Source organism: Acinonyx jubatus, chromosome E1, assembly GCF_027475565.1.
Source record: "Acinonyx jubatus isolate Ajub_Pintada_27869175 chromosome E1, VMU_Ajub_asm_v1.0, whole genome shotgun sequence".
In the NCBI taxonomy this organism is placed as follows: Eukaryota; Metazoa; Chordata; class Mammalia; order Carnivora; family Felidae; genus Acinonyx; species Acinonyx jubatus.
Genome location: NC_069397.1, coordinates 34,207,672 through 34,235,244, shown reverse-complemented (window position 1 = coordinate 34,235,244; position 27,573 = coordinate 34,207,672). Strand labels below are relative to the sequence as shown.

At 39.1% G+C, this 27,573-nt stretch overlaps 1 protein-coding gene across 9 annotated transcripts; it reads left to right on the top strand.

Moving 5' to 3' along the window:
* The first annotated feature begins 332 nt into the window (after positions 1 to 332).
* LUC7L3 (LUC7 like 3 pre-mRNA splicing factor) lies at positions 333 to 26,819 on the top strand. Of its 9 annotated transcripts, XR_008294438.1 has the most exons (13): positions 349 to 592; positions 11,496 to 11,562; positions 14,590 to 14,629; positions 15,642 to 15,786; positions 16,147 to 16,221; positions 17,194 to 17,298; positions 19,135 to 19,296; positions 19,688 to 19,971; positions 21,024 to 21,184; positions 23,317 to 23,442; positions 24,606 to 24,746; positions 24,852 to 24,957; positions 26,305 to 26,819. XR_008294438.1 is itself a non-coding variant. In XM_027034115.2 (12 exons), the coding sequence occupies exons 1-12, from the start codon at positions 494 to 496 to the stop codon at positions 26,336 to 26,338; spliced, it is 1,419 nt and encodes a 472-aa protein (XP_026889916.1). In that variant the 5' UTR covers positions 348 to 493; the 3' UTR covers positions 26,339 to 26,819. The 9 variants fall into 9 exon arrangements, 6 of the variants coding, with proteins under 6 accessions (XP_026889921.1, XP_026889919.1, XP_053068788.1 ...); XM_027034115.2 differs by lacking the exon at positions 23,317 to 23,442 and having other exon boundaries at positions 348 to 592; XR_008294439.1 differs by lacking the exon at positions 24,606 to 24,746.
* Positions 26,820 to 27,573: the final 754 nt, after the last annotated feature.

Below are 27,573 nucleotides of genomic sequence, written 5' to 3'. Positions count from 1 at the left end.
TGGAAGATGGTACAGACCGCACCGCCTGGTGCGAAGGGAGACACTGCCCCTTTCTCCATTTCAGAGCGGAGGCCAGGTTTCAACACGTAGCCTCCCATTGCTTCTTGCGAAAGAGCTCAGCGAGAGACGACCGCCTAGGGAAGGAGGCGTGAAGCGCTGTGGAGCTGCGTGACCCTCAGTTCCGCCAGGCGCGAAGTGGGGCGGTGCCACGGGGCAGGGGCGGAGTCCCGACCAGGCCTTGGCAGGCTCCGCCCCCCGGCAGGCGGAAGCGGGCCCGTCCACACCTCCTAGGCCTGGGCGTGTCCGCGCGGGCGCACGCGCGCGCACGGCATGCTGGGAGGGCGGCCGCGCGGCGGCCATTTTGTCTTATCGGCTCCTCTTTAGAGGAGGCTTTTCGGCCTGCGAGCAGGCCGAAGGGATTGGCGACTGTGTCGCCGGCGTTTTCTTTAGCGGGTGCCAGGGCTGGTGGGAGCAGCCGCCCGAGAAAAGCACCATGATTTCGGCCGCGCAGTTGTTGGATGAGTTAATGGGCCGGGACCGAAACCTCGCCCCGGACGAGAAGCGCAGCAACGTGCGGTGGGACCACGAGAGCGTAAGTCCCGCGGGCCTTGGGTCTGTGCCCGGGTGCCGTGGGGGAGGGGAGCGGCGCGGGCCGGGGCCGGTCCGGCCCGCGGCGCGATTTGGGGCGCGGGCCGCGCCAGGGACGAGTGAGTCTGTGGCGGGAGGGAGGAGCCCGCCCGGGTCTGGGGATGAAGGATGATTTGTTTTTGTTGTTGTTGTTTTAGTACCTAGGAAGTCGAAGAGGGCCCTTGGCAGAATTGAAGAGCACCTTAGTGAGGCAGGGAAACGCGGGAAAGGATTTTATTACATCTAGAGGCTCCGGAGTTTTCACCTCATTATAAGATAGGGAAAAGGGCACATTCTTCCGTTATTTGGGTTGAGCGTCGTATTTAGACTGAAATTTCTGGCCAGGATTAGTGGTAAAAACCGTGGCACTCTATTACTTTAGTAATAGTTCAATTTCGACGCTTATATGAGGAAATAAAATTTCAAGAGGTCATAACTTGGTAGGGCTTACCATGATGATAAACAGATACTGTTTGATAGCAGTACGTTTTAGTAAGCCCTACGTGTAGATGGTTGTCAAGATTTTTTCTTTCACGTAAAACTCGTTTGATACGAGTGCACGTATCTTGATGAGCCCTGAGAAACAGAATTGTTGAATCATTATATTGTACACCTGAACCTAATAAAACACTGTTAATTATGCTTGAATAAAAACTCATTTGGTCATTTTAACCTTATGAGTAAGGGTAAATATTATAATCCCAATTTCACAGGTGAGTCTTGAGAGGTTACCCAAGGTCTCTTGGCAAGTTAAGTGGCGAAACTGAACCTAATCTTTGTAGTTGTGTTCACTTTCCACGATTCTATGAAACTGACTCTCTGCATATAACCAGTCTATTTCAAGTGTTTTGAACATGCAGTGTAACGTTTTATGTTGGGTCTTAACCTGAAGAGCAGGTGTAGATTTTAATTTTACTTAGCTCGCGGTTATAACCAAACAACGTGGTAATTTAAAGGCGGTTGCTAGTCAAAATATGAAGTGTAGTTGAACAATTAAGCTGTTTTAAAAAGTTGCTTACTCTTTTTTTTTTTTTTTTAATGTAGGCTTTAGTAAAATTTCTTTTTTGTGATGCAGGAAAACAAGTTGGTGCTAGATGAATCCTTTCAGGGTCTTAAAAAATAAGTGGCTAAAGATGTATTGAGGTGTTGCCTGATTCCAAAGTAGTAGGAAGTGTTACAGTAGAATTTATTGTGTGGGGTGAAATTCATGCATCTGTCATTGAACTTAGCAGAGGTGAAGCTTTTTAAAAGCTTTTCTTTCTTTTTTTCTTTCTTTCTTATATTTGGGTTTTTTCTCTGCAATGTAAAATAGGAAGCCGAGTAACTTTGTGGATTGTTTTGACCCTCTTTCTAGGCATCTGTTTGTCACAGTGAAGTCATTTTTTCTTTACTACTTGGGAATCTTTTGTTTTGCAAAACAAAACAAAATTACAATTTAGCTGATGTGCAAATAGGACATTTTGGACATTATTTTGGATTAAAGAGAAAATTGCTTTTGATTGCCTGCTCAACAACTAGAGCAGTCTAATGTCTACGCCTCCTTGGTTTTGAACACGTGTTGTGAAGAAACTTTGTTTTCCTGTTGTATTTTATTGAGCATTGCTTTTAGTTAGCAACGAGGCTCTCAGAATAGCGACTTAGGTTTTGTCATCTCAGCTATGATCTTTCACTTTTAGTGCTTCTTGTTGATTTAAACTCTTAGTGCTTGTCACCAAGGTATTTATTCCTTTAATGACAGGTTGCACTTTATTCTCGATCAAGGGATTTGAAAAGCCAATTACTGGTATTTCAGATTTATGTCTGCAGGGAGAATGTTGGTGTTGACCTGGAACAAAGCACATGGCCTCTTCTAAATAAGACTCAATTACTCTGGGGTATAATAAAGCTCTGGAAGCTCGTGGCATCACTTCCGGGTCATTTGCATATTCTTATGCTGTTGGTTGTTAGTGGTAAAATCCTGTGAAAATGGACAACCCCAGCATATACTGTAAGGGTTTCAGGATACTGCAACCTGATATTTCAAAATATTCTTACATTCCCATTCTATCTGGAAATTTTTCTTTGCTACATTTGCACTAGATGGGAAAAGCTGTTTCATCTGGGTGGGGTCCTTTTGTTTAACAACTGAAATGGAAACTTTACCTTAGTGGTTAAAAAAATAGTTCTTGGATGTCTGTATCTGACTGACCTGTGGAATTTGTTTTAAATGCAGATTTCTGTACCTCACCCTGCAGAGATACTGATTTTGTAGCCCTGAGGGAAAACCTTGGAAATCTGGATTTTCTTTAAATGGCCTTATGCGTTCTGAAGCTTGTGAACTACAGCTTCCTCACCCACTTGATTAGTCCTGGGTTTTTAATTGTGACTTAGTAGCACTTGAAGCTCCTTTTTAAGTGAAGGATGCATCTGTGATGCAAATTATCGACCTTTCCTTTGTTATGGTGTCTATGTAACCACTATCCTGATTGAATCTTGGAAAGTGCTTTACTGGAGTTTTACAGGCATTTCCACCTCCTTTGTTGATTGCTACCTCTGGGTCTGAAAGTAGTTTTCAGCTAAAGTCAAATCAGCTTTAATGCCATTCCAAGGATTCATTCATAATCTTGCTACCTCGCTTATTAATATTTTACATTTCCTTGAGGTTATTAGTATTTTTGCATTAAGCAGTTCTGTTAATTCTGAACAACTGCAGTAACGAGGAAAGCATACGATTTTAACTGCCTAGTGTGAGCATCTTTCAGTGGGTGTCCACATGGGAAGATTTCAGTGTTTGTCAGAGAAGGCATTAATAGCTTTCTAATTATCTGAATAGCTCAGATTGTAGGGGATGTGTTAAGGTTTGGTCTAGAGTTTTCAGTATCTTTTATATGATATAACAGGAACTTTGTAGTTCAAATTGAGGTTTTTACATTGTAGATCTCAATACGGAAGTGAAATATTTAACTGTTGGCTTAACTCTAAAATGAGATTTCTTGGGGCGCCTGGGTGGCTCACTCAGTTAAGTGTCTGACTTTGACCCAGGTCATGATCTCACAGTTTGTGAGTTGGAGCCCCGCATTGAGGCCTGCGAGGAGCCTGCTTGAGAGTCTTTCTCCCCTTGTCCCTCCCTTTCCCCCTCCCCCCCCACTTGTGCACACGCATACTCTCAAAAAAAAAAAAGTGAGATTTCTTTCATCATTTATCAAATTCAAGTATGCCTCCTGCTCAGTGGGGGTTTAATAATTCATGGAGGGAGTTGAACTAAATGTTCTTTTCTAAAATCTTCAGAATGTTAACAGATATTGTCATTGACACTGAAAGCTGTTTGAAAAAGAAAAACAATCCTGTCCACATGTTTACTTGTGAACTTTGACAACAAAAATTAGTCATTATAGCTCATGACATCTAATGTAAGCATTTTACTGGATAGTTTTCGTTCAGTTACAAAGTGTTCGTTTTGTCAGAAATGCAGGCATTTCCTGTCTTACTGTACATAAGTGTTGGGCTTCTCCAAATTGGCAGCAGTCTATGTGTTGTGTATGTACATAACTGTTTGCAGTTTCCCAAAACATATACAGAAGTATATACTATAATAAATTGTGTGCCTATACCCAATGCCACATGAATGCGTTTATTATTGGCAGTATTATAGTCACTATAGTCTCTGCCTTTTATTTTGAAGCAGTTCTCTCATTTAAGCTTTAAAGACATCATTATATATCTCTACAATGTAAGGACTTCAAGAGAACATGACCACAATACTGTTATCACACTGAAAATGTTAGGTATTTCTTTAATATTTGCTTCAGGGAAAATGTGCATATGTATCATTAGAATTGATTTCTTCACAGGGGGAGACAGCTTAAGTTAGTAATAATAGTGCCTCATTGTTTTATGAAATACGTTTAATTTTCTCATTTCTTAGGTGTAAGCTGGGCATATTTTCTGTTTTCATTTATTCAACAAAAATACAGACTAGAACTGTAATAGTATAGATAGGGCACTTGGCCTGAGAGAACCATCAGTCTGGTGACAGATATAAAAGAGTAAATGTGCTTTTGTAACATGTGGTAAGTGCCACAATAGAACACATATAGCGTCTTGAAAAGCACACATCAGAGGGGCATCTAATAACCTAGACTGGGGTGGTTGGGAAAGGCATCTAAAAGTGGCTCTTAAATACTGGGAATTAGTCTCAGGGAGTGGGAGAGAAGACATGTTACTAGGAGCTGGAGAAGATCTTAGGCTTGAGAAATTGTGAATAGTGCTGGAGGCCTTGTTGCTTTTGTTGGAGAAGGGGATGTGGATAGATGGGCAGAAATCTGGTTTTGAATGATATTTGTAAGCCTTGTTAAAAGTTGGGACTGAATTACATTGGGGAACAAAGGCTTTAAGCAGTAGATGGAATATCAGATTGACTGTTGCCAACATGATGAATTTTAAATGCCAGTATTTAGATGACCAGAAATAGAAATTGAATAAATTAATTCTCTTTAGAATTTGCTTATAAAATGGAACTTGTTATCTCGTGGAACCAAAGATGTGTCCAAGGCTGTTAATAACATACAATACCAAAGAAACTCTTTTAAGACATTCATAGGATTTTAGCTGGAGACCTATGTTTGTAGGTGTCTTTAAAGACATTTAAAGTTTATTTTTATTATTTTGAGAGGAAACACACACACAAATGAGGGAGGGTCAGAAAGAGAGGGAGAAAGAGAATCCTAAGCAGGCTCCATGCTGTCCTTGCTGGATCCCAAGAATGGTGAGATCATGACCTGAGGGGAAACCAAGAGACCGGCCACTTAACCAACTGAGCCACCCACACGCCCCTGTAAAGACATTTACATGTGCTTTAATGATTTGAAGGCTTCACTGTCTGTAAAATTATAACTAGATGGCCTGTTGGGGTGAGAAACAACTAGGGATTCAACTGACTTGGGGAAAGCAGTTTAACAAAAATAATGCAGACAGCATTGAAAATATTTGATTAGTTCAAGGGAGAATTAATATTGTTTGATTCAAGTGGGTATAGAAAGACAAAAAATAAGGTATTCGTAACATACTTTTGTGATTAGAAGTGGTCTAAATAAATGACCAGAATTGATTGTGCCTTGAAGAGGTGAATGCTAAAAAAAATAGGACTGTTTTTGTTAAGGTGTCTTAGCATAGTTTGAGTTAGATATTTATACTTCAGTTTCCTAACATGTGTAAGTGTTCTTTATACTAAATAATCTCATTTAAATACTGATTCCGTTAATAATTGGGAGTTGATTTTATTATTTCAAGTTTTCCCTCTGAACTTAGCACCATTAAAAGTATTTTTTACCAAAGTAAACATGCTTGCTATAAAAAATTAAAATTTAACTTGGAAATAGTGAAAGCCTGTCCTTGCCTCCCCTCCCCATTGCCAAATCCCTCTGAAAAACTTGAAAAATTGGTGTGTATGTTTCTGTGCCTTTCCTGATAATTTACAGATGTATACACATATGTAAGTGAAAGTTACAGATAGCTTAATGTAAATTATATAACATGTAATTATGTTTATAGATGTGTATACATACGTAAGTGAAAGTTACAGATAGCTTAACGTAATATTATGTAATATATAATTAATTATATTTTTAACAGTTCTAATTTCCATTGTGGCATTTTTCCTTGTTTGTACATAAAAATCTACCTTAATTGGGGCACCTGGCTGGCTCAGTTGGTAGAGCATGTGACTCTTGATCTCAGGGTTGTGAGTTCAAGCCCCACATTGGGTGTAGAGATTACTTAAAAATAAAAATCTTTAAGAAAAAAATCTACCTTAATTTTTAACTTTTTGTTCTCTGGTGGGTATGTAGATTATGTCTAATTCTTTTCCCATTACTAAGCTGCAGAGAACATTCTAGTACATATAGCTGAGTCACTTGTAGGATGGGTTCCTAGAAAGGTGATGGCTAAAGTAAATGCACGTTTTACATTTTGATGGACACTGCCAAATTGTCCCACAGCCCTCTAGTATGTTTGGAGTATCCTTGTCATAGCACTGTATCTAATGCCAGATATTGTTTTAATTTTTGACAATTTGACTTTGTTTAATATGGGAATTTGCATTTCAGATTTTCTAGTCAGATTTCCAAGATTGATTATTATTTCTGCTTTCTCTTGACTGCTGATGAATTCACTAAAGGATGCTATTGAGATTGAACTCTTCTGGTCAGTGGTGTTGCCTTAGATTTATCAAGAAGATAAATCACAAGAATCCTGGTCACCCCACTCCCTTGGTGCCTCCCTGTCCCACCTTTGGTTATCAGATTGTTAGCTCCATGATGCACATTTAGTAAACATTTGCTGAATAAAAGACTGTTAGTATTTTTAGTTAAAGATCCTTAGTCCCTGGGGAGAGTTTAAAAGAACCAGTCTGGAGGCATCTGAGTGGCTCAGTCAGTTGAGGGTCCAACTTTTTTTTCTTTCTTTATTTGAGAGAGAGAGAGAGAGCAGTGGAGGGGCAGAGAGGGAGAGAGAATCCCAAGCAGTCTCTGTGCTGTGCTTGGAGCCTGCTTGAGATTCTTTCTCCCTCTGTACCCCTCTCCCCCACTTGTGTGTGCTCTCTCTCACTCTCTTCCTGGAAAAGAAAAGAAGCAGTCTAAGTAGCTAGAGTTTAATGGGTAGATTAACATTTTTTAAGTGTATTTATTTTGAGAGAGCAAGAGCGCGTGCAAGCCCATGAGCGAGGAGGGAGGAGTAGAGAGAAAATCCCAAGCAGGCTCCATGCTGTCATGAAGTCATGACCAGAGCCGAAATCAAGAGTCTTGTGGATGGATGCTTAACCAACTGAGCCACCCAGGTTCCCCTAGAGTAACATATTTTGATGTACCAGTCATGTTATAGCAGTATCTTAAGGAGAATTGAAGAGTGGAAAAGAGCACATAGAACTGGATTAGGAAAGTGGCTTCTTTTTTTTTAATTTTTTTTTTAATGTTTATTTATTTTTGAGACAGAGAGAGACAGAGCATGAAGGAGGGAGGGTCAGAGAGAGGGAGACACAGAATCCGAAACAGGCTCCAGGCTCCGAGCTGTCAGCCCAGAGCCCGACGCGGGGCTTGAACTCACGGACTGTGAGATCATGACCTGAGCCGAAGTCGGCCGCTCAACCGACTGAGCCACCCAGGTGCCCCAGGAAAGTGGCTTCTAATCTGGATTTTGTAAATAGCGAGGTGCTTTTAGGGCAGGTCATGTGGTTGATCTCTTAAATGGGGTGATTGGACTAAATTCTAGGTAGCACCTGGTTAGCCCACTGGTAGGCATGTCTTAGTTGGTGTCCATAGTGTCTAAAACCATTAAAAAAAAAAACCAGTATGGTAAAAATCAGACTAATTTGTCCCCTCTCCTCATGTAACAAACATAATTTAAATATTATAATCTTGCTATGAAATAGTGTTGTCTGCTTTTTTTTAGATGAGGAAACCAAGAGTTAGTCTATAGTTCACAATGGATAAGTGTGAGCCAAGATTCAAGCTCCGCACTGTGTTGTCTCTCCAAGCATACCTGTTTACACTTCCCCATTTCATACTATCATAATCTTTTTTCACATATTGTTTTCCTTATGCCTAGAATGCCTTACAGTCTTTCTCCTTCTGAACTGAAGAACCAGTTCAAGCTTCACCACCTGTGATGACCTGATAGTCCTGACTAAATTCACTTCTGTGTCTGGTGTTGCATGTATATTCTAGTACACTCTATATTTTGTTTTTGATTGTCTTCGATGAGACTGATCTTCCTGAAGAGTAGGTCTTAATTCATTCTTGGATTTCTAGCATTGTTTATAGCACATAGTCTTAAATTATTATTGAAGTGTCACTTTCTACTTTTTAAAATTAAAATGTCATCTAAAATTGAATGCCACTTTGTTTATTTTTTGAGAGAGACAGAGAGAGGGACAGAGGATCTGAAGTGGACTCCATGCTGAGAGCAGAGAGCCAATGTGGGGGCTTAAACTCACAAACCATGAGATCATGACCTGAACCGAAGGCGGTTGCTTAACCCACTGAGATGCCCCTTTGACTTTAGTTTTTAAGGGTTTTAAAAAAAAATTCCTTTAGGTAATCTTCACACTCAATGTGGGGCTCAAACTCAAAACCCTGAGATTAAGAGTCACATGTTCCACAGATTGACTGAGCCAGCCAGGTGCCCCTAAATGGCACTTTATTTGTTTGCTTGCTTGCTTGCTTATTTATTTAACTTAACTTTAAAGTCAGTAAGTTTTTTTTTGTTTTTTTTTTTTTATGTTTGTTTATTTTTGAGAGAGACAGAGCCAGAGCATGAGAAGGAGAGAGGCAGGGAGAGAGGGAGACACAGAATCTGAAGCAGGCTCCAGGCTCCGAGCTGTCAGCACAGAGCCCGACGCGGGGCTGGAACTCACAGACTGTGAGATCATGACCTGAGCTGAAGTCAGACGCTTAATCGACTGAGCCACCCAGGCGCCCTAGTTTTTTTGTTTTGTTTTTTAATGTTCATTTATTTTTAAGAGTACGAGTGGGGAAGGGGTAGAGAGAGAAGGAGACAGAATCTGAAGCAGGCTCCAGGTTCTGAGCTGTCAACACAGAGCCCACATGGGGCTTGAACTCACGAACCATGAGATCATGACCTGAACTAAACTTGGACGCTTAACCAACTGAGCCATCCAGGCACCCCTCAATAAGTTTTTATTTAATGAATTTTACATGTGATTCCTTCCACTGCCAATTACCATAGTTCCTCCAAAGTCAGAATCATTATCTTCAAAAAAAACTCTTAGAAAAAGAACTTTTTTGTTCAATCCGAATTCACTGTCCAGAGTTCCTTCTGTTGGGCTTCTTTGATCTCCACTTGAATGTGGACATATTTCAAAAATGCCCACCTGTAATCTTTGGGATCCAATTTCTTTAGGGCCCTCTAACTGCCACTTTAAATTAAAATCCCATGCAGTACTTAATTAGATTTGAGAATGTGTTTGTTTAATTGAAAATACTTTATTGAAGTTTTATGTAAAAACTGACATAGAACATTTAGACTTAGAGTTTTGGCCACTTAGAATCTACATTTATTTATTATTTTTAATTTCTTTTTAATGTGGGGCCTGAACTCATGGTCTCAAGATCAGGAGTCACATGCTCCACTGACCAGGCACCCAAGAATCTACTATTTTTGAGAAAGTCTTACTTGTATAAATGAAACTTAGGGTTTATGGTAAACTAGAAATATTTTAGTTTTAAAAAACAACATATATCAGTTTATGACAAACATTGAAGCTTAGTAGTAATCACCAGTTTTACAGAAAAGGTAAGCCACAGGTAAAGCCCAGAGTCAGATCTGGGTCCGTTTGATTTCAGTGAAAAATATTAAAACTAAGATTCAGTAAGTACTATATTGATATTTCATTACCAAAAAGAATTGTATGATTTCCTGTCTAGAAAAAAGTTTATGTTTACTTGTATTTTAGAGTCAGGAGAGGGACCATAGAGCTGTTTATTCCTTTTGTGTGTGTGTGTGTGTGTTTAGGTTTATTTTTATTTATTTTGAGAGTGAGTGAGAGCAGTGGGGACAAGGGCAGAGAGAGGGGGAGACAGAAGCTGGCTCGCTCTATCAGCACAGACCCCGATGCGCACAAACCGTGAGATGGTGACCTGAGCTGAAGTTGGACACTTAACTGATTTGAGCGACCTAGGTGCCCCAATTGATTGATTTTTAAAGTTTTATTTAAATAATCTGTATACTTAACGTGGGGCTCCAACTCAAAGCCGAGACTGAGTCAGATGCTGTTCTGACTGAGCCAGCCAGGCACCCCTCGATTTCAAATTTAACATCCAGTCCTATGTATTTACAAAGAATTCTCTTAAATTTAACATACCTTTTCTTTTCATACCTTTCAGTGTTGCACATTAATTACCTAATAACAATGAAGTAGTATAAGAAAGAAGGAGATATTTTGGAATTTTGCTTAACAGTTTTTAGTTTTTGGTTTGCAGTGTATAGAATTAAATAATCAGCTAGGGCAGTCTTGGAATATATCTGAAGGAGTTAAGAGTAAGTACTAATGGAGAGAATTAAAAGTCAGTTTCGTGTTAATAGTCTTTGCTTATACTGTAGGAGCCCATGAGGAGTCGCTTAGTGAAGCTCATGTGTGAAAATACCCAGGGCGTTTCACGGCTTGTTACAGGATCTCTTAAAGGAAAATACCCACCCAGATTACTTTATATGAATGTTATTTGTAATTTAGACAGTGATTTCCAAATTCTAATCTGTAAATTGGTTCTGGTCTTTAACAGAGTTAGAACGATGATAACAGTGTAGGGGTTTTTTTTGTTTTCAGTAAAGTTAAAATTTTCCCTTGTGGATATCTTTCCCATATTTGTTGTTGCTTTGTGAGGAGAGCGGTGATTAAAAGTAGATAGATAGTAGGAGGGTCGCCTGGGTGGCTGAGTCCGTTAAGCATCCGACTTTGGCTCAGGTCATGATCTCCTGGTTCAGGGGTTCGAGCTCCGTGTCAGGCTCTTGCTGACAGCTCAGAGCCTGGAGCCAGCTTCGGATTCTGTGTCTCCCTCTCTTTCGGCCCCTCCTCCCTTCTCTCTCTCTCTCTCTCTCTCTCCTTCTCAAAAATAAATAAACATTAAACAAAAAAAGGTAGATAGTAGGAAATTCTGGTGACTCTTCGTTCATCCTGACATTTTTTAGTGAAATCTGGGAGTTGGAAAGTCACAAATTTAAAAACTAATAGGGTTTAACAAACGAACCTGTTCTTATACTTATTTGGTTGAAAGATGAAGGTTAAAAAATGAGAAAATAGTTATTTCATACCCTTTTCCAATATAGTTTTAAAACTGAACAACTTAAAAAATTTAAGTACCTTTGTTTTTCTTCACTAGGTTTGTAAATATTATCTCTGTGGTTTTTGTCCCGCGGAATTGTTCACAAACACTCGTTCTGATCTTGGTAAGTGAATTTTCTATGTAACTTATATCAAATTACGATTTAAAATAAAAACTTGTACTTTATAAATTCTGAAAACTTTTCTCTTAAATAAGGTTTGTTGATAAAATAATTTCTTTCTTGGCTTAGACTTTTATACTAATAAATGCCAGTCTAGTTAAACACGGTAGCTTACATGAACATACATGTCTATTTCCACTCCTTCCCAAATCCCTCCACTAAAATGAAAATTTAAAAACAAGAAAGGTATAAACAGAAGAAGAGATAACATTAGAGATGTCAACAAATTTTTGGAAGATGACAAGTGGATGGAATAGTAGCAGCAAACTCAACAGAGAAACCCTGTACCCTAAAAGTCTGCCGAAGGGAATATTAAAAGGAAGTGAGTGAGTGATCAGCAGAACCTTGGACAGGCTCAGGATTTGGAGGTACCACGTACCCTAGAACATAGTCATGGGGCTGAAAATTAAAAATTAGTGTAGTTCATGGTCTCTCAACCTTGATTTGACATTTTGAGCTGGATGATTTTGTTTTAGGGGGGGCTGTCTTGTTTATTGTAAGATGTTCAGTAGCATTCCTGGCCTCTACCCACTAGATGCAGGTAGCCCTTGAGTGTGACAACCAAAAACATCTCCAACTAAAAAGGCATTGCCAAATGTCCCTGGAGAGACTCGTAAGACCTGTGCATCTGGTGATTCGACTTCTACCCCCACAACCTGGAGATACTAGGGGGTTATTTTCTGGAGAAATTGGACCACTGAGACTGTAGTTCATCTGAACCACAGATTGCAAAAAAAAAAAAAACCCAGTTGAGTGACTTCTCCCAACAATGGTACATAATTAGTATCATTTTAGAAATGTAAAAGAGAAGTTAATTCATTAAGCACGATGCTTGCCCAGCTCATCAGAAGCACATTAGGACTGGACAAATCTAGATATTGGGATTCCGGACATAGCACAGGGCAGTCGTGAGTAAAAATGAGACTTATAAGAGAGTTAAGTCTATATTCTTACTAGTGGGGTTTTCCCATTCCCTTCCTCTGCCCTGTTCCTAGAAGGATACAGCCAGATGTTTTTCCTCAGGCAGAAGAGAAGAGGAGTCTTTAGAGAAAGTGAACAGTTCCAGAGAAGTGATCTACAGGTACTGACCCTTGGGGAATCTCCTAAAAGAATTTTGCTGCCTTATTTTCCTGTGGTAAAGCCCATTTGTTGATAAACCCTGCCTGTGCATACCAACTTCCAGTTAGATTTTGGAAGTGTTTTTCCAGCCAAGGAATCCAGGTTAGGCCTTTGAAGAAAACTTTCAAAACAAAAGATTAACCAAAACCAATAAGAGGGGGAAAAAAGTTTAGTGAAATTAGAGATAAGGGGGGAAGGAGAAGAAAAGGTATTAAAAGTCTTTTTTTTTTTTTTTTTTTTTAAAGTAAGCTCTGTGGCCAACGTGGGGCTTGAACTCATGACCCTGAGTTGTATGCTCTACCAACTGAGCCAGCCAGGCACTCTAAAATATTAAAAGTCATAACTAAATTTAGTATCTTCAGAGAAATAAGAGAGGACATCAGAAATAGGATGCTATATAAAAAGGGACCTTTTGAAAAACCAAAAGAACTCTTGGAAATTAGGACTGGAGAAATCTGAATAAAATCGCTATAAAGGTTTGAGAATAAAGTCAAGGAAATTTGCTGGAATGTTGGGTGATCGCACAGAAAATACTAAAATTTGACAAAATTGTATCAGTCCAACACTAATTAGAAAGTCTAGAGAAAGCAGAAGAGAGCAAATTAAAAATTCTACAATACTGAAGGACGTTAGTCTCTAGATTGAGCGTGTCCTTTAAATGCTCAGCACACTGGATGAAAAAAGATCCATCCCAAGGCACACCACTGAAATTTCAGAATGGTGGGGGTGGGCCAGGAGCACACAAGATTATGAATCCGAATGGCCTCAGATTTGTCAGTAACAGCACTGGACGCTTGAAGACTTTGGAGAAACACCCTCAGGATTCTGAGTGAAAATATATTTTTTACTGGGTTAGCTATATAGCCAAACATCAAAGCCTGCAGGTGAAAAAAAGACATTTTCAGATATGCAAGATCTCAGCAAATTTATCTCCCATGATTCTTTTCTCTGGAAATTCCACCGACACATGAGTGTAAGACCAAGGAGAAAAACAAGAGATCCAGTAAACTGTATCCAATGCAGACCAGAAAAGGAACCTCTCAGGATGACAACTCTTATCAGTGAGTTTAGAAAATACGCAGCTGGATTGAAACAGAACAGAAAGCTCAGGGATGAAATTGAAGCTGATTATCTGATAGATTTGGAATCTTGAGAGAAATTAGTATTGAGGGAATTTCTGTAGCTGAATTAAAGTGAGAAGAATTTGGAGATACAGAAAATTAAGCAAATGAAAAGAATTCCAGCGAAAGTACGAAGTATATCATAAGTCCTCATAATGCTCCTTTTGTTGGACTCAGCAAGTAATAGTACTTGTATAGTCAAAATATAAGGTGTTTTAGGTGTTTATTGAACCTAAAGTTTTGATGTCTAAGATTAACCAGGAAAAGGCAAAATTGTTTAGAAATATGGAAATAAATTCCGGAAGGCGTAGGTGACGTGGTTAAAATCTGTTGCCTTCTGGAGGTGGGTGGAGGTGGGACTAGGTCAGTATTCTTGTACTCTTTGGCTTTGTTTGCAGATGCCCCAAATTAGTAAAAGATCAGCAGGTTGGCCCTCATTACAGTTTTTTTCTTGGGTGGCAGTAGGAATGATTTCTCTTTCCATGCATTCCTTCTTTCTTCTTACTGTATAGTTGCTCTCCATTATACTGATCTTGAAGATTAATGGGAACAATTTTTATGTGTTTACTTTGGGCACGTTGCTTTGTGATTCATTAGGCCCAATTTAGGTGTGTACAGACTACTCAGTGATCAAATGGATCTTTTTGTAAAGAAATTTCTTTTGTTTTGGCAAGAGGAAAGGTTAACATCCCCAATAATTTATACATTACATTTCTCATTTTTATTTCAGGTCCATGTGAGAAAATTCATGATGAAAATCTTCGGAAACAGTAAGTTGTCTTTTGAGGTCCTTTCCCCTTGGTCAGTTATTTGGTCTAAAGGGACAAGGATTAAAGAAATAATTGCAATTAGTATAAAATGAATGTCTTGTTGGGGTTCTATTCAATAGGTGGGATGGTAGAAAGTCATAGCTTCAAAAATGATACTGTTAGCCACCACATGAGTGCATACTATATGCTTAAATACTAATAAATCCTGATCTTTTTTTTTAAGAGCCCTGATTTTTTTTTTAGTATTTATTCTGAGAGAGAGAGAGAAGGTGTGTGTGCACATGAGGTGGGGAGGGGCAGAGAAAGAGGGAGAGAATCCCAAGCAGGCTTCATGCTCAGCACAGAGCCCAGGGCAGGGTTCTGTCTCATGATCCTGGAATCATGACCTGAGCTGAAATCAAGAGTGGGATGCTTAAACTACTGAGCCACCCAGGCGCCCCTTAAAATCCCTGATTTTATAAATGAGACTTATCCTGGGGCGAGGGTCACAGGTCCAGTATTGTGGTAGAGCTGGCGAAGCACCTAGATTTGCCTTATCTGTGCTCTTAACCAGACAAAATGCTAAGTACTACTTTCCTTTTACCAAGCTGAGGGACTAGAAATTTTCTTAAACACTTGATTTGCCCTTCAGAGTAAATACAGCAGTGTATAAGATTAGTTAAGGGGTGCCTGGGTGGCTCAGTTGGTTGGGTGTCATGATCTCATGGCTCGTGAGTTCGACCCCTGCTGCGGGCTCTGTGCTGACAGCTCAGAGCCTGGAGTCTGCTTCAGAGTGTGTGTGTGTGTGTGTGTGTGTGTGTGTGTGTGTGTGTGTGTGTCTGTCTGTCTGTCTGTCTCTGTCTGTCTCTCTTTCTCTCTCTTTCTGTCTCTCTGTCTCTCTCTGTCTCTCTGCCCCTCCCCACTCATGCTCTCTCTCTTCAAAAATAAACATTAACAAAAATAGTTAAGAGAATATGTGAGTTTTAACGGATAAAGATGTGGAAAGAAAGTAACGCTTGTTTATTCTTATCAGGTATGAGAAGAGTTCTCGTTTTATGAAAGTTGGCTATGAGAGAGATTTTTTGCGATACCTGCAGAGCTTACTTGCAGAAGTAGAACGTAGAATTAGACGAGGCCATGCTCGTTTGGCATTATCTCAAAACCAGCAGTCTTCTGGGGTGAGTATGAAATTAATTTGTTAGTGTTTGTAACATGTCCCTTTTCTCTGGAGACCCAGAGGCCTCTGTAGTATTGAAACTTGTGTTCAGGTTCATTAATTTGTGTTCTTTTAGAATGACATAAACTTAAAAGGCATTCATTTTTTTCATTCTTTATTAGTAGTACTGATTTTGCTAATCATTAAGATTTTTCTTCTAATTATTAGTAACTGATAAAATATGTAATTGACTATTTGAAGGTAACTGAGTTATCCTTGTGATTCAGTATTTTAACGGATGAATGCAAGTGTTATGTATGGTATGTGAGAGCTTGAATATTCCTGTGTTTTACTTACTGATAATACATTTTCTTTTCAATAGGCAGCTGGTCCAACAGGCAAAAATGAAGAAAAAATTCAGGTTCTAACAGATAAAATTGATGTACTCCTGCAGCAGGTAAGAATTGTATATGTGAATAACAGAAAATCCTTGGAATAGTCCTTAACCAAAGATAAAGGGATGGCAAATACATACATGTAAAGATGCTCGAAGTCATTAGTCATTAGATAAATACAAATTAAAACCACAATGAGACACTTACTGTTCATTCTTCTGTTAGAATGGCTAAAGCTAAGACGACTGGCCATACCAAGTGTTAATGAAGATGTGGGCAAACTGGAACTATCATACACTGCTGGTTGGAGCTAAAAATGGTATAGCCACTTTGGAAAGAGGAGGTTTCTTAAAAAGTTAAGACGCGTCATGAGTCATTCCAGTCCTAGATATTGACCCAAGAGAAATGAAAGCATATGTTTACACAGGGTTGTATAATAGCAGCTTTGTTTGTAATTGGCAAAAACCCTTAAACTGGAAACTGCTCAAATGTCTATCAGTAGACAAATGGATAAATGCTGTGATGCATCCATGCAGTGGAATATGGCTCGGTAATAAAAATGAATGTAACAGTGGGTGAATTTTAAGATAATTAGGCTGAGTGAAAGAAGCCAGGCCAAAAAAAGGAATAAGTACATAATTCCATTTACATAAAATCCTAAAAAATGCAAACTAGTCTGTAGTGACAGAAAACAGATCAGTGGCTGCCTGGGGAGGAGGTGCTACAAAGCAAATTTAGGGTGATGGATGTGTTCATTATGTAGATGATGGTGTTAGTTTCATGGTTGTCAAAACTTACCAGATTGTACACCTTAAAAATATGCAGTTTATTGCATGTCAAATACACTTTTACTAATGCTGTAAAAAATCAAAAGGGTAAATTTAACCCAAAGAGGCTTCAATAAACAAAATTAGACAAAAGACCCAAAACAACCACTAAATGCTAATGAAACTTGGGAAAGAACGGAAAAATACTTAGGTAGTTTGGTTAGAAAGGAGTCTTGACTGCATTTTTTTTTTTTAAATCCCTCTTAGATTGAAGAATTAGGATCTGAAGGAAAAGTAGAAGAAGCCCAGGGAATGATGAAATTAGTTGAACAGTTAAAAGAAGAGAGAGAGTTGCTTAGATCCACGACCTCGGTGAGTAGCAACCTCATTTTGATTTATCCAGGCTCTTCACTGTGAATTACTACGACCTGTTGCTACTTGAGAATCTTTGTAGACAATTTTCTAATGTCCTAAATCAGGAGTTTGCAAACTGTATCTTAAAAGGCCACACAGTAAATACTTCAGGTTTGCAGGCCAGAAGATCCCTGGCAGCTACCAAGCTCGGCTTTTATTTTATGAAAGCGACTTTGGACAGTGTATAAACAAATTGACGTGGCTGTGTTCCAATAAAACTTTTATTTACAAAAACAAGCCTCTAGGTACTGGCATGCCAGCCCATGCCTTAGGACTACTCATTTGGGCCTGGGTTTTGCTTTCTTGTTCCGATAAATTACTCTGTGTGTGTGTGTGTGTGTGTGTGTGTGTGTGTGTGTGTGTTTATTTAATTTTGAGAGAGAGCAGGAGTTGGGGAGGGGCAGAGAGAGAGAGAGGGAGGCACAGAGTCTGAAGCAGGCTCCAAGCTCTGAGCTGTCAGCACGGAGCGTGACCTGGGGCACGAACCCACGAACTGCAAGATCATGACCTGAGCTGAAGTTGGACACTTAACTGACTAAGCCACCCAGGCATCCCTAATTACTCCATATATATTTACCTTAGCTCAAAATTAGTGCACTCAAAGTATCTTCTACTTTTTTATATTAGAGAATGTGATATACCTGTTTTGGGTGTCGATGGTAGAAAATAATTGGTCATTGGTTCCCATATATTGAATAGGATATGTACAGATTATGCTCAGTGAGTTCAGTTCCCTAAGCATTTTGGAAAATTTTTTTTTACATAGCTCTGTGCCTAGCATGGGCTTGAACTCATGGCCCCAAGGTCAAGGGTCGCATGCTCTGCTGCTGAGCCGATTAGGCGCCTCTTGAAAAAATACACATATATATTTCATTAAAATTTTTTTTAACATCATTCATTTTTGAGAAAGCATGAGTGGGGGAGGGGCAGAGAGAGAGGGAGACACAGAATCTGAAGTAGGCTCCAGGCTCCGAGCTGTTAGCACAGGACCGTGAGATAAGGACCTGAGCTAATTCAGAATCTTAACCGACTGAGCCACCCAGGCGCCCCTATTTGTATTTTTTAAATGTTTGTTTATTTTGAGAGAGAGATTGGGAGCGGGGGAGGGAGGGAGGGAGGGAGGGAGGGAAGGAATCCCAAGCCCCATTGATGTGGGGCTTGATCCCATGGAACCGTAAGATCATGACCTGAGCCGAAATCAAGTGTTGGATGCTTAACCTGCTGAGCTTGCTGAGCTCAGGAAACCGCCCCCCCCCCAAAATACTTTTTTTAGTTTGTTTGTTTGTTTGTTTATTTATTTATTTAGAGAGGGTGCAAGTGAGGGAGGGCCAGAGAGAGAGAAGTGGGGCTCCTGCTCACCTGATGACGGAGCTCAAACTTAGGAACCATGAGATCATAACCTGAGCCAAAGTCAGATGCTTAACTGAGCTACCCAGAAGCCCCCTTTAAAAATACTTTTAATATGGAGGCCACACCTTTAGCCTGTTGAACCTAAGAAAGGAATTCAGACTAAAATAGGTAGCTTTCTGAGAGGTAGTTAACCATTTTCAAGGTGGTGTGGGTAATTGACTAGTTACTGTTGAGGGACGGGGTCTCCACACTTCCTTAATGATAATGGAAAGTTGGTTGCTGTTGCCTTGTTCCCTCCTCTAAAAGTTGGCCAGTTGGTACTCAGTATTAATGGCTTTGGAGAAATGCACAAAATTAGAACTCTGTTCTAAATTTTAAGTATATGTTTTGGATTTGTTTGTTCTCACTCAGATACTCTTTATAATAACTGATTTGTCATTTCAGACGATTGAAAGTTTTGCTGCCCAAGAAAAACAAATGGAAGTTTGTGAAGTGTGTGGAGCCTTTTTGATAGTCGGAGATGCCCAGTCCCGGGTAGATGACCATTTGATGGGAAAGCAGCACATGGGATATGCCAAAATTAAAGCTACTGTTGAAGAATTAAAAGTAAGCTTTCAAGCATGCACTTTAGCCACAGCTAGTACTGTACTTCAGTGTGGTTAAAAATTGATCACATAGAGACATAAGCCTCTTGTGTATATTTTGTTGATGTGTATTATTTGAAACCGTAATAATCCCTATAAAATTTTGCTATTAATGAATACTATCAAAGCATTTTAATTCCTTCACTCTTTCGTGCCAGGAATTTGGGAGAAAGCCTATCCCTGAGGATTTTGTCAAGTAACATTATCTTGCATACAAACATGGTGTCGGAATTTCTACATTTTCTTTTAGGATATCAGATTCCATAAGTTGATTTACACGTGCTTTACACGTCAGCCCTTGTTTGACAGAGTCTTTAAGGGTGTTTATAAAAATTGAACTTGATTTCTTTTAGGAAAAGTTAAGAAAAAGAACTGAAGAACCTGATCGTGATGAGCGTTTAAAAAAGGAGAAGCAAGAACGGGAAGAAAGAGAAAAAGAACGGGAAAGAGAAAGAGAGGAAAGAGAAAGGAAAAGACGGAGAGAAGAGGAAGAAAGAGAGAAAGAAAGGGCTAGAGACAGAGAAAGAAGAAAACGAAGTCGTTCAAGAAGTCGGCATTCAAGCCGAACCTCAGACCGAAGATGCAGCAGGTCTCGGGACCACAAAAGATCACGAAGTAGAGAAAGAAGGCGAAGCAGGTACATAGAGCACACAAGACTGTGCCCAGCATAGAGCGAGTGTGCAATAAACAGTAGTGATTACTAATGTTATTTCCTTGGTCCTTGGGAAGCTCTCAAGTATTGTCAAAGACTAGAATAGATTATGAGAGTGGAGTCAGTTAGCCACTCCATCTTCAAGGCAACTTCTTTGCTATTTCACCTGTCTAAGGAGGTTTGATGTGCTCTTACTAGGAAGTCCATGCAGCTGGATGGTCTCTTTGTTTCTCTTCTCATTGATTCTAAGAAGACATTTAAATTATAAGTTATTTTGGGTAAAATTATGTACATTTACTTTGGAGGACACCACGCTTAATACAAGAACTAAAGTGTTACCTAACTGGGGTGCCTGGGTGGTTTAGTCAGTTAAGTGCCCAACTCTTGATTTCAGTTCACAGCATGATCTTACAGTTTGTAAGTTTAAGCTCCACGTCGGGCTTTGCACTGACATTGTGGAGCCTGTTTGGGATTCTCTCTCCCTCTAAAACAAAAATTAGGGGCCGGTGGGTGGCTCAGTTGGTTAAGCATCTGACTTTGGCTCAGGTCATGATGGCACGGCTCATGAGTTTGAGCCCTGTATTGGGCTCTGTGCTGACAGCTCAGAGCCTGGAGCCTACTTCAGATTCTGTGTCTCCCTCTTTCTCTGCCCCTCAACCACTCACACTCTGTCTTTCTCTCTCAAAAATAAAATAAAATAACATAAAAAGTTAAAAAGAAATAAAGTGTTATGTAACTGATTCTTTAAAAACACAAAAAATGAAATCGGTTTTATTGTTTTAGAGTTAACGATTGAAGAGGAGTCTTAAAGACCATGATAACTATCTTAGCACTATTTGAAAAGTTGAAGTTAGATTTCCAGTAACTTCTTAAGATTTCTACTGTACATATGTTTTAGTAGTGGATTCTATTCATTTGCCTTTTAAAGCTAAGTTTTGCTTAATCTTGTTAATTATTAAATAGTACATAATTTTTGCAAGGTTTTTCTCATTGTCATGTCAGCTGAAGTTGCTTTCCGTTTATTTCAAATTGTGAAGAAGCAGAGATCGACGAAGAAGCAGAAGCCATGATCGATCAGAAAGAAAACATAGATCTCGTAGTCGGGATCGAAGAAGATCAAAAAGCCGGGATCGAAAGTCCTATAAGCACAGGAGCAAAAGTCGGGACAGAGAACAAGATAGAAAATCCAAGGAGAAAGGTTAGTTTATGTGAGAATTTAATTCATTAATTAAAGATTTAATTCATTAATTAGATTATTTTAACACTCCTTTCTCTGCACTCACATTTCTTTGGAGATAGGCAGAGTTCCATTTCAAGCTATCTTCTTTTTTACTTAGAACCAACACCATTCAGTAGGAGGCAGGCATTATTTTCCCCTCCTGCTCTGACTTGTGACAGTTGACCTGGTGTTTTTTTAGAACATGCCAAAACCACATCCTTCAGTTGTTAACCTGAGGTTTATTGTCTCAATTCTTCCAAGTATCGCATTACTCTTCAGGATTATAAGGCTGTAGAATTTATTAGCTTGGTTATTGGCAACATTTTTTTTATCTGCTGCGTGTTCCATAATATGTCTTGCAGAGTAAGTGTGCTATTTTGCATTGGTCCTCATGTGCAGCCTTCATTTACCTCCGTAATTAACTTCTAAGTTTGCAGAAGTTGAGTATCTTACGTACGTCTTCACTGTGTTTTCTATTGAAACAACACGCTCTTTCCTTTCTACCTTTCCCTTTGGTTTTCTGTGGCATTCTGGTGGCTGGAATGCACTGTCACTGCTCTGTTAATGGACTTTCTTATATTGTCTTTGGCATGTTTTCACATGGATATTCTCATTGTTTAGCTTAGTCTTAACTGAAAGATCATTCTTTGAAAATCAGCGTCTCCCTTCTGTATTTTCTTTAGATCTTTTGAGCATCTTTCATTTTGTCTTGAATGGGCTGTTCCGCTTTGCATGGTTTTTAGGAATGAGAGCAAGGGCCTGTTTCTAATTTTCTTGGCTCTGCTTGTTCCATCCTGTCCTGCCTGTTGGTGTCCGTGTTAGATCACCCGACATACGTGCTGCTGTGTTTGAGTTTGTTAAACTGGACTTTTGTGTGATACTCGTTTCTTTCTTTTATGGAACTATTCTATGGTTTTTGTTTTGTGTGTGGTTTTTTTTGTTGTGTTGGGTTTTTTTTGTTTTTTGGGCCAGACTCAGGTTTTTGTTAAACTGAGTTAGAGAAATGCCAGCACACAAACAATGGACATATATATTTCGTCTTACGCTTTCATTTTTCCTGAAATAAGTATCCCTTTTCTTTTAAAAATATTTACATATGTTGTTTTTTCTACCACCTGGAGCAAATGTTAAATAGGAAACGACAGTTTTTTAAACTTGCTGTCACGAGCTTTATTATTTGTCATTTAAGTCCAGAAATTACTTCTGTGATTCAATAGGCAGTTGCTACAAAGGGTTATCAACTGATTCTACATTAGTTTAGAACGTTTCACCCAGCCTTTTTTGCAAGACTTTGTAAATGTGTTTTTTGGGTGAGGGGTCCAGTCTCCAGAGCCAGATAATGGGCGTCAGAGATCAAATTAATCACTTCTCTTTGAGAACTAAAGCTCTTTGCTATGGTCCCTTTGTGTCGCTTAAAATAGTTGGATTGATGCCCAGGGACAATAGCTAGCCTTCAGAACTGTCCGGGATCAGAAATGAGCAATAGATGCAACTGGCTTGCCTTCAAACAGACGTGTTTGTATAATTTCTGGATGGAGCAAAAAGATGTCCTGAATTGCATAGCTGTAATAGAATCTTAATTATAATGGTGACATTATAGAATTTAATAAAAACCTTTGCTTAAGTAGAATAAGCTACGTTGTTTGGATTATGGACAGATTTTCATGGAGGAAGGAGGGAAGACTTGATTTGGAGAAAGTTCTGCATCAGGTCCACCTTGAAAGATTGGGAATGCATTATAGATTTGTCTTGAACTTGGGGATCTCTTTTAAAAGTGATATGATTTACTGGCTTTTGAAAATGCCATGTCGCCATGTCGCCATTGAGGCACGCCTAGGTATACAGATGACCGAAGGCCCGAACTCTGAGCAGGAACAGCACTTGATAATGGCACATGAGTAAGTGGGAGGTCACTACTCCAGGTGCTGTGATTGGAAGTACTTGAACGCCACAGTGAAAAGTGGTTTCTTACACAGACCTGTATTTCTTAACACCAACCAATTTAAGGTTCTCTCTTTGTCAGAGAGTTTCCTTCTTTAATCCATAGCCCTGAAATCCACCACACTTTGTGGGTGTCCTTAGGACTATTAAGATCTACCATATCTACATAGGGCAGAAGATAAGATTATTGGACTGACTACTAGTCCTCTACGGGGCAACAAGACGACTCTTCCTCATTGAAGCTACCCGTGCACCGGAGAAGCCCATAAGGCACAAAGGGAGGACTTGCCCACAAGGTCAGTTAGAGCACACTGTACTGGCTCAGTTCTCCTGAGTCGACGGACAGACATGGAGCAAGTCCTGCCGTCAGCTACTTGGACATTGCTTCGTGTGCATTTTGCAAGTCTTATGGACTGAATCCGCTCCTTCACATAAGATCTTCAGTTCTTCCATTCTTTGAATGAGCGCCCCCTGCCACCACCATATTTTGTTTGCATTACCATCCCTCTCCTAGTTACTTGCTGTTGTGTCTTAACAACTTTGTCCAGAATCTGTAAAGGGTTGTGCTTCTCTTAAAACGTCTTTCTGTCTTATGGACTACTCTGCTAGACCAGTTGTTCTTAACTTAGTTTTAAGGGGAAAAACAATTTTTCCAGGAGGCTTGTAGTTTGTGTTAGCATTTTCTGTAGAAATCTTTTGTTAGGCAATACTTGGAACTAAAAAAGCTGGAATATTCTTGCTCCACATCCCACTTTCTGCCCCTAGTCTGAGGTTTCACCATTACGAGGAAAACAGTAGGAGAAAAAGTTGAGATTTACTTTTTTCGTTCTTCATTCGCAGCTGAGTTGAATTTTAATTTCTCCTTTTGGAAAAACAACTCTGAGGTGGCATCTATATTACTTTTCTTAGCAAAGTACTTTCTTAGCAAAGTTCAGTGCTTGGATTGAGATCTAAGGTCCACTTTCTTTCATTGGGCTTGTTCCTCTTAGGTGTTCAGATTGATACATATGTAAGTAGTCTGTTGCATTACCAAATCTACAGTTGGAGAAACAGGCCTATTAAATGTTTAACTGTTTTTACTTTTTACCTTAGTAACTCACTTTGTGTGAACACAGTTCTTGTGTGCTACCGTTCATACCCTTCCCATTGCTGTTTGATGTTCCTCGCCCCAGATGAAATTTACTTACATCTTAGATCCTGCAGTGATTTGGAGTTGCCCGTACTTAGTAGATTCTCACCAGTTTGAGAGAATTTGCATACTCTTACCTTTTGCTCTCTCTTAATTCCCCATATGGTGCTCCCCGATTTTTATCCCTTTGATAGATTCGCCAAACTGTGTTACTTGCAGTCTGTGGGAAATAATTGTCTTTTCATCTCTCAATTGTTTCGCTTTTCAAAATGTCATATGTGTATTGTATTTTACTTTAAAATCCACGATCAATGTCTTCTTTTATGGCAGAAAAGAGGGGATCTGATGATAAAAAAAGTAGTGTGAAGTCCAGTAGTCGAGAAAAACAGAGTGAAGACACAAACACTGAATCAAAGGAAAGTGATACTAAGAATGAGGTCAATGGGACCAGTGAAGACATTAAATCTGAAGGTGACACTCAGTCCAATTAAAACTGATCTGATAAGACCTCAGATCAGACAGAGGTAAGTGTATTGTTTCTCACTTTGATTAGGGCTTTTTGTTACTGTTTGGCAGTGCAGCGTAAGTATGCACAGACGAAGACGGAGCTAAGCCGAGTAAGAAGACATACAAAAGCATCTTCTGAAGGAAAAGACAGTGTAGTCCTGCAAAACATTTTGAGGTACATTGTTTTGTCTCAGCTATTTTGTAGCAGACTCGTGCCCCCATTAGTGTGCCTCTTTGGAAATTACTGCCCACGTTTGTAATGTAGTCGCCATTGAAAAGTTAATTATCCTTTTTTTTAGGGATTTTGCTGTCATTTCTTTTTTTTTTCTTTTTTTTAATAAAAAGGTTGAACTGTTTTTTTTTTCTTTTTGGTATTAAGTCCATCTTGTGTTGGTACATTGGCAGAGACATATGCTTTAACAACTTAAATATTTCTGAGGCACATGTTGGACTACTTTGTTTTAATTAAACTGCTAGTATTTCTTTGTCAAGGATGTTTCTAGTTTTTTGCTTTATTGCCTTGCATTCTAATGCAGTTTGTTCTGTAACTCGAGAGCCAGTAGCATTGGATTGATGGAAGTGTAGGGTTTATGAATTATTGCAGCTGACTACCATACCTCACACAGCGTTGGTGTTGTGAGCGGCCCATGAAAAGCCAAATTAAAAATCAAGGATTCAGTCAAACTAAGCAGGTACTCATGCCAGGTACTCCTTTCTCTACCCACATCCATGTTTGAATGCTATTGCCTGTGATCTTTACGCTTAACTGTTGTGTATCTTTTTTGTTCTTTACAAGACGCACAGAGGGGTTTTTTGTGTATTGCGTGAAAACTTATAAATCAAATGTTAACAGAATGGAATTTTTTTTCAACTGTATGTAGGGATGCAGTGGTGCCCAGAATTAGATATCTTTAAAGAATTTTAAATACAATAAACACTTCACATTATTCGCCTTGTTACACTCAATGCAATTCTCAAGTCTTTAAGAGGTATGTGTTTAATATTTCCTACGGTGTAGGAGAATCTGCAGGCAGCCATAGATCCCTAGGAATAGTCACTGGCTGAGACGTTTCAAGCAGCAGTGGATGGCAGAGGCAGACACCTTCAATCTGTGAAATACAAAGAGTTGATGAATCATGTAGAATGAATTTGGGTTTTTAAAGAACTATTAAAAGTTAGGTTTTATGAGTTCTGAAAACCTATAAACTATTCATTCTTTGGGCTAGTGGCTTGGGATAAAAGATTTCTACGGAAAGGGAGTACCAAGTAGTTGGTTTGTCAATGGCTTTCTTCTTCTAGGACAGCAGTGTAGTGTTACGTGTGTGAGCCATTCACGCATAGGCCAGCACACGCGGGCACAGGGCTTTAAGACCACGCTGATGCCTTGATAACTTACAAAGAATACAGACGTTCCGTGTCCATATGTTAAGTAGCAGTTAGTGACTGGGCCAACACTTAGTCATAAAAATTTGCCTTTTACATGTTGTCTAATTATCCTTTTTCCCCAACTTTTGCATTGTAGGACAACTGTTCGAAGATTTCTGGAAGAAACCTGAAAACGGCATAACATGAAGATCGACATTAAAATGAGGTGAAAGAAAACTATAGTGGCATAGAAAAGTAGAAAGCTCAGTTAGTTGTTCTGTTTTGTTTTGTTTTTTTATTAAAAATTAATTCAGGACTGACGTGACCTACCAGATTTCAGAACACGTGTTAATAGCATATATATGCCACTGAAAACTTAGGTCCTGTATCATATTGTTTTCTTTAAGACTTTTTAAGAAATATTACCTAAACATGTGGCTTGCTCAGTGTTTAATTGCGAGTTTTCATTCTTGGACTTTGAAAACAGGATTAAACGTTAGTATTTGTGTGAATCAGATTAAGTGGGATTCCATTTTTACAACTCTGCTCTATCTAGCCTTTGGATTTAGAAGTGAAAATAAAGTATCTCTGACTTTCTGTTACAAATTTGATTGTCTCTGTCATTGAAAAGTTTTAGTATTAATCTTTTCTAATAAAGCTATTGACTCTGAACTAGTCCCCTGTTTTAAATATGAGGTGCACTGTTACTAGAAGTGTTGGTGTACAGTTTTATCTGATTGTTCTGTTAAAGACTAATTTTTATAGAATTTCTGCAGTTTAAATGTTTTAAATAATGGTGCTTCAATTTTGGGTGGTTATGAATAAATTTGAATTTTGCTTTTAATAGCAAAGATGTACAGTGAACTAGAATATATTTTTACATCCCTGAGAGATTCCTTTAGTAGTAGAAAATTCAAAATAGCCTTCTGATGAACACTATCTTCTTCTAGCTATGAAATAATGATGTAGAAGACTATTCAAGAACTTTTAACTAGTTTTTGGTCTTTGTTTTAAATCCTGTGTCAAGATTTCTTTTAACCTGGTCTTGTCAGATTACAGATGTATTCAGTTCTGTGTATGGGGTGTGTAGTACACATAATAAGGATTTATTCTTAAAAACCGAGGCTTAAGCAGGTGGTCCCCCCACCCCAGCTGATTCGGCAGCATGTTTCTATCTATAGCCAGCTTTGTCAACTGTGTAAAAGTATTATCCGGCTACATATATCATAGCAGTTTTTTTGTGATTTATAATTTTCAAATATTGTTGTCAGTTTATAAGGTAGAGAAACCGGGTAACTGGGTTAGATGACGTACACAAAGTCACGTGGCTCCATGTTGGCGGAGAGCTAGCTCATGGAACCTAGCCTCCGCCTTTTGGTCTGGTGCCTCACTGTTCTGCCACTGTATTCGTTCTGATAGGCTTAGT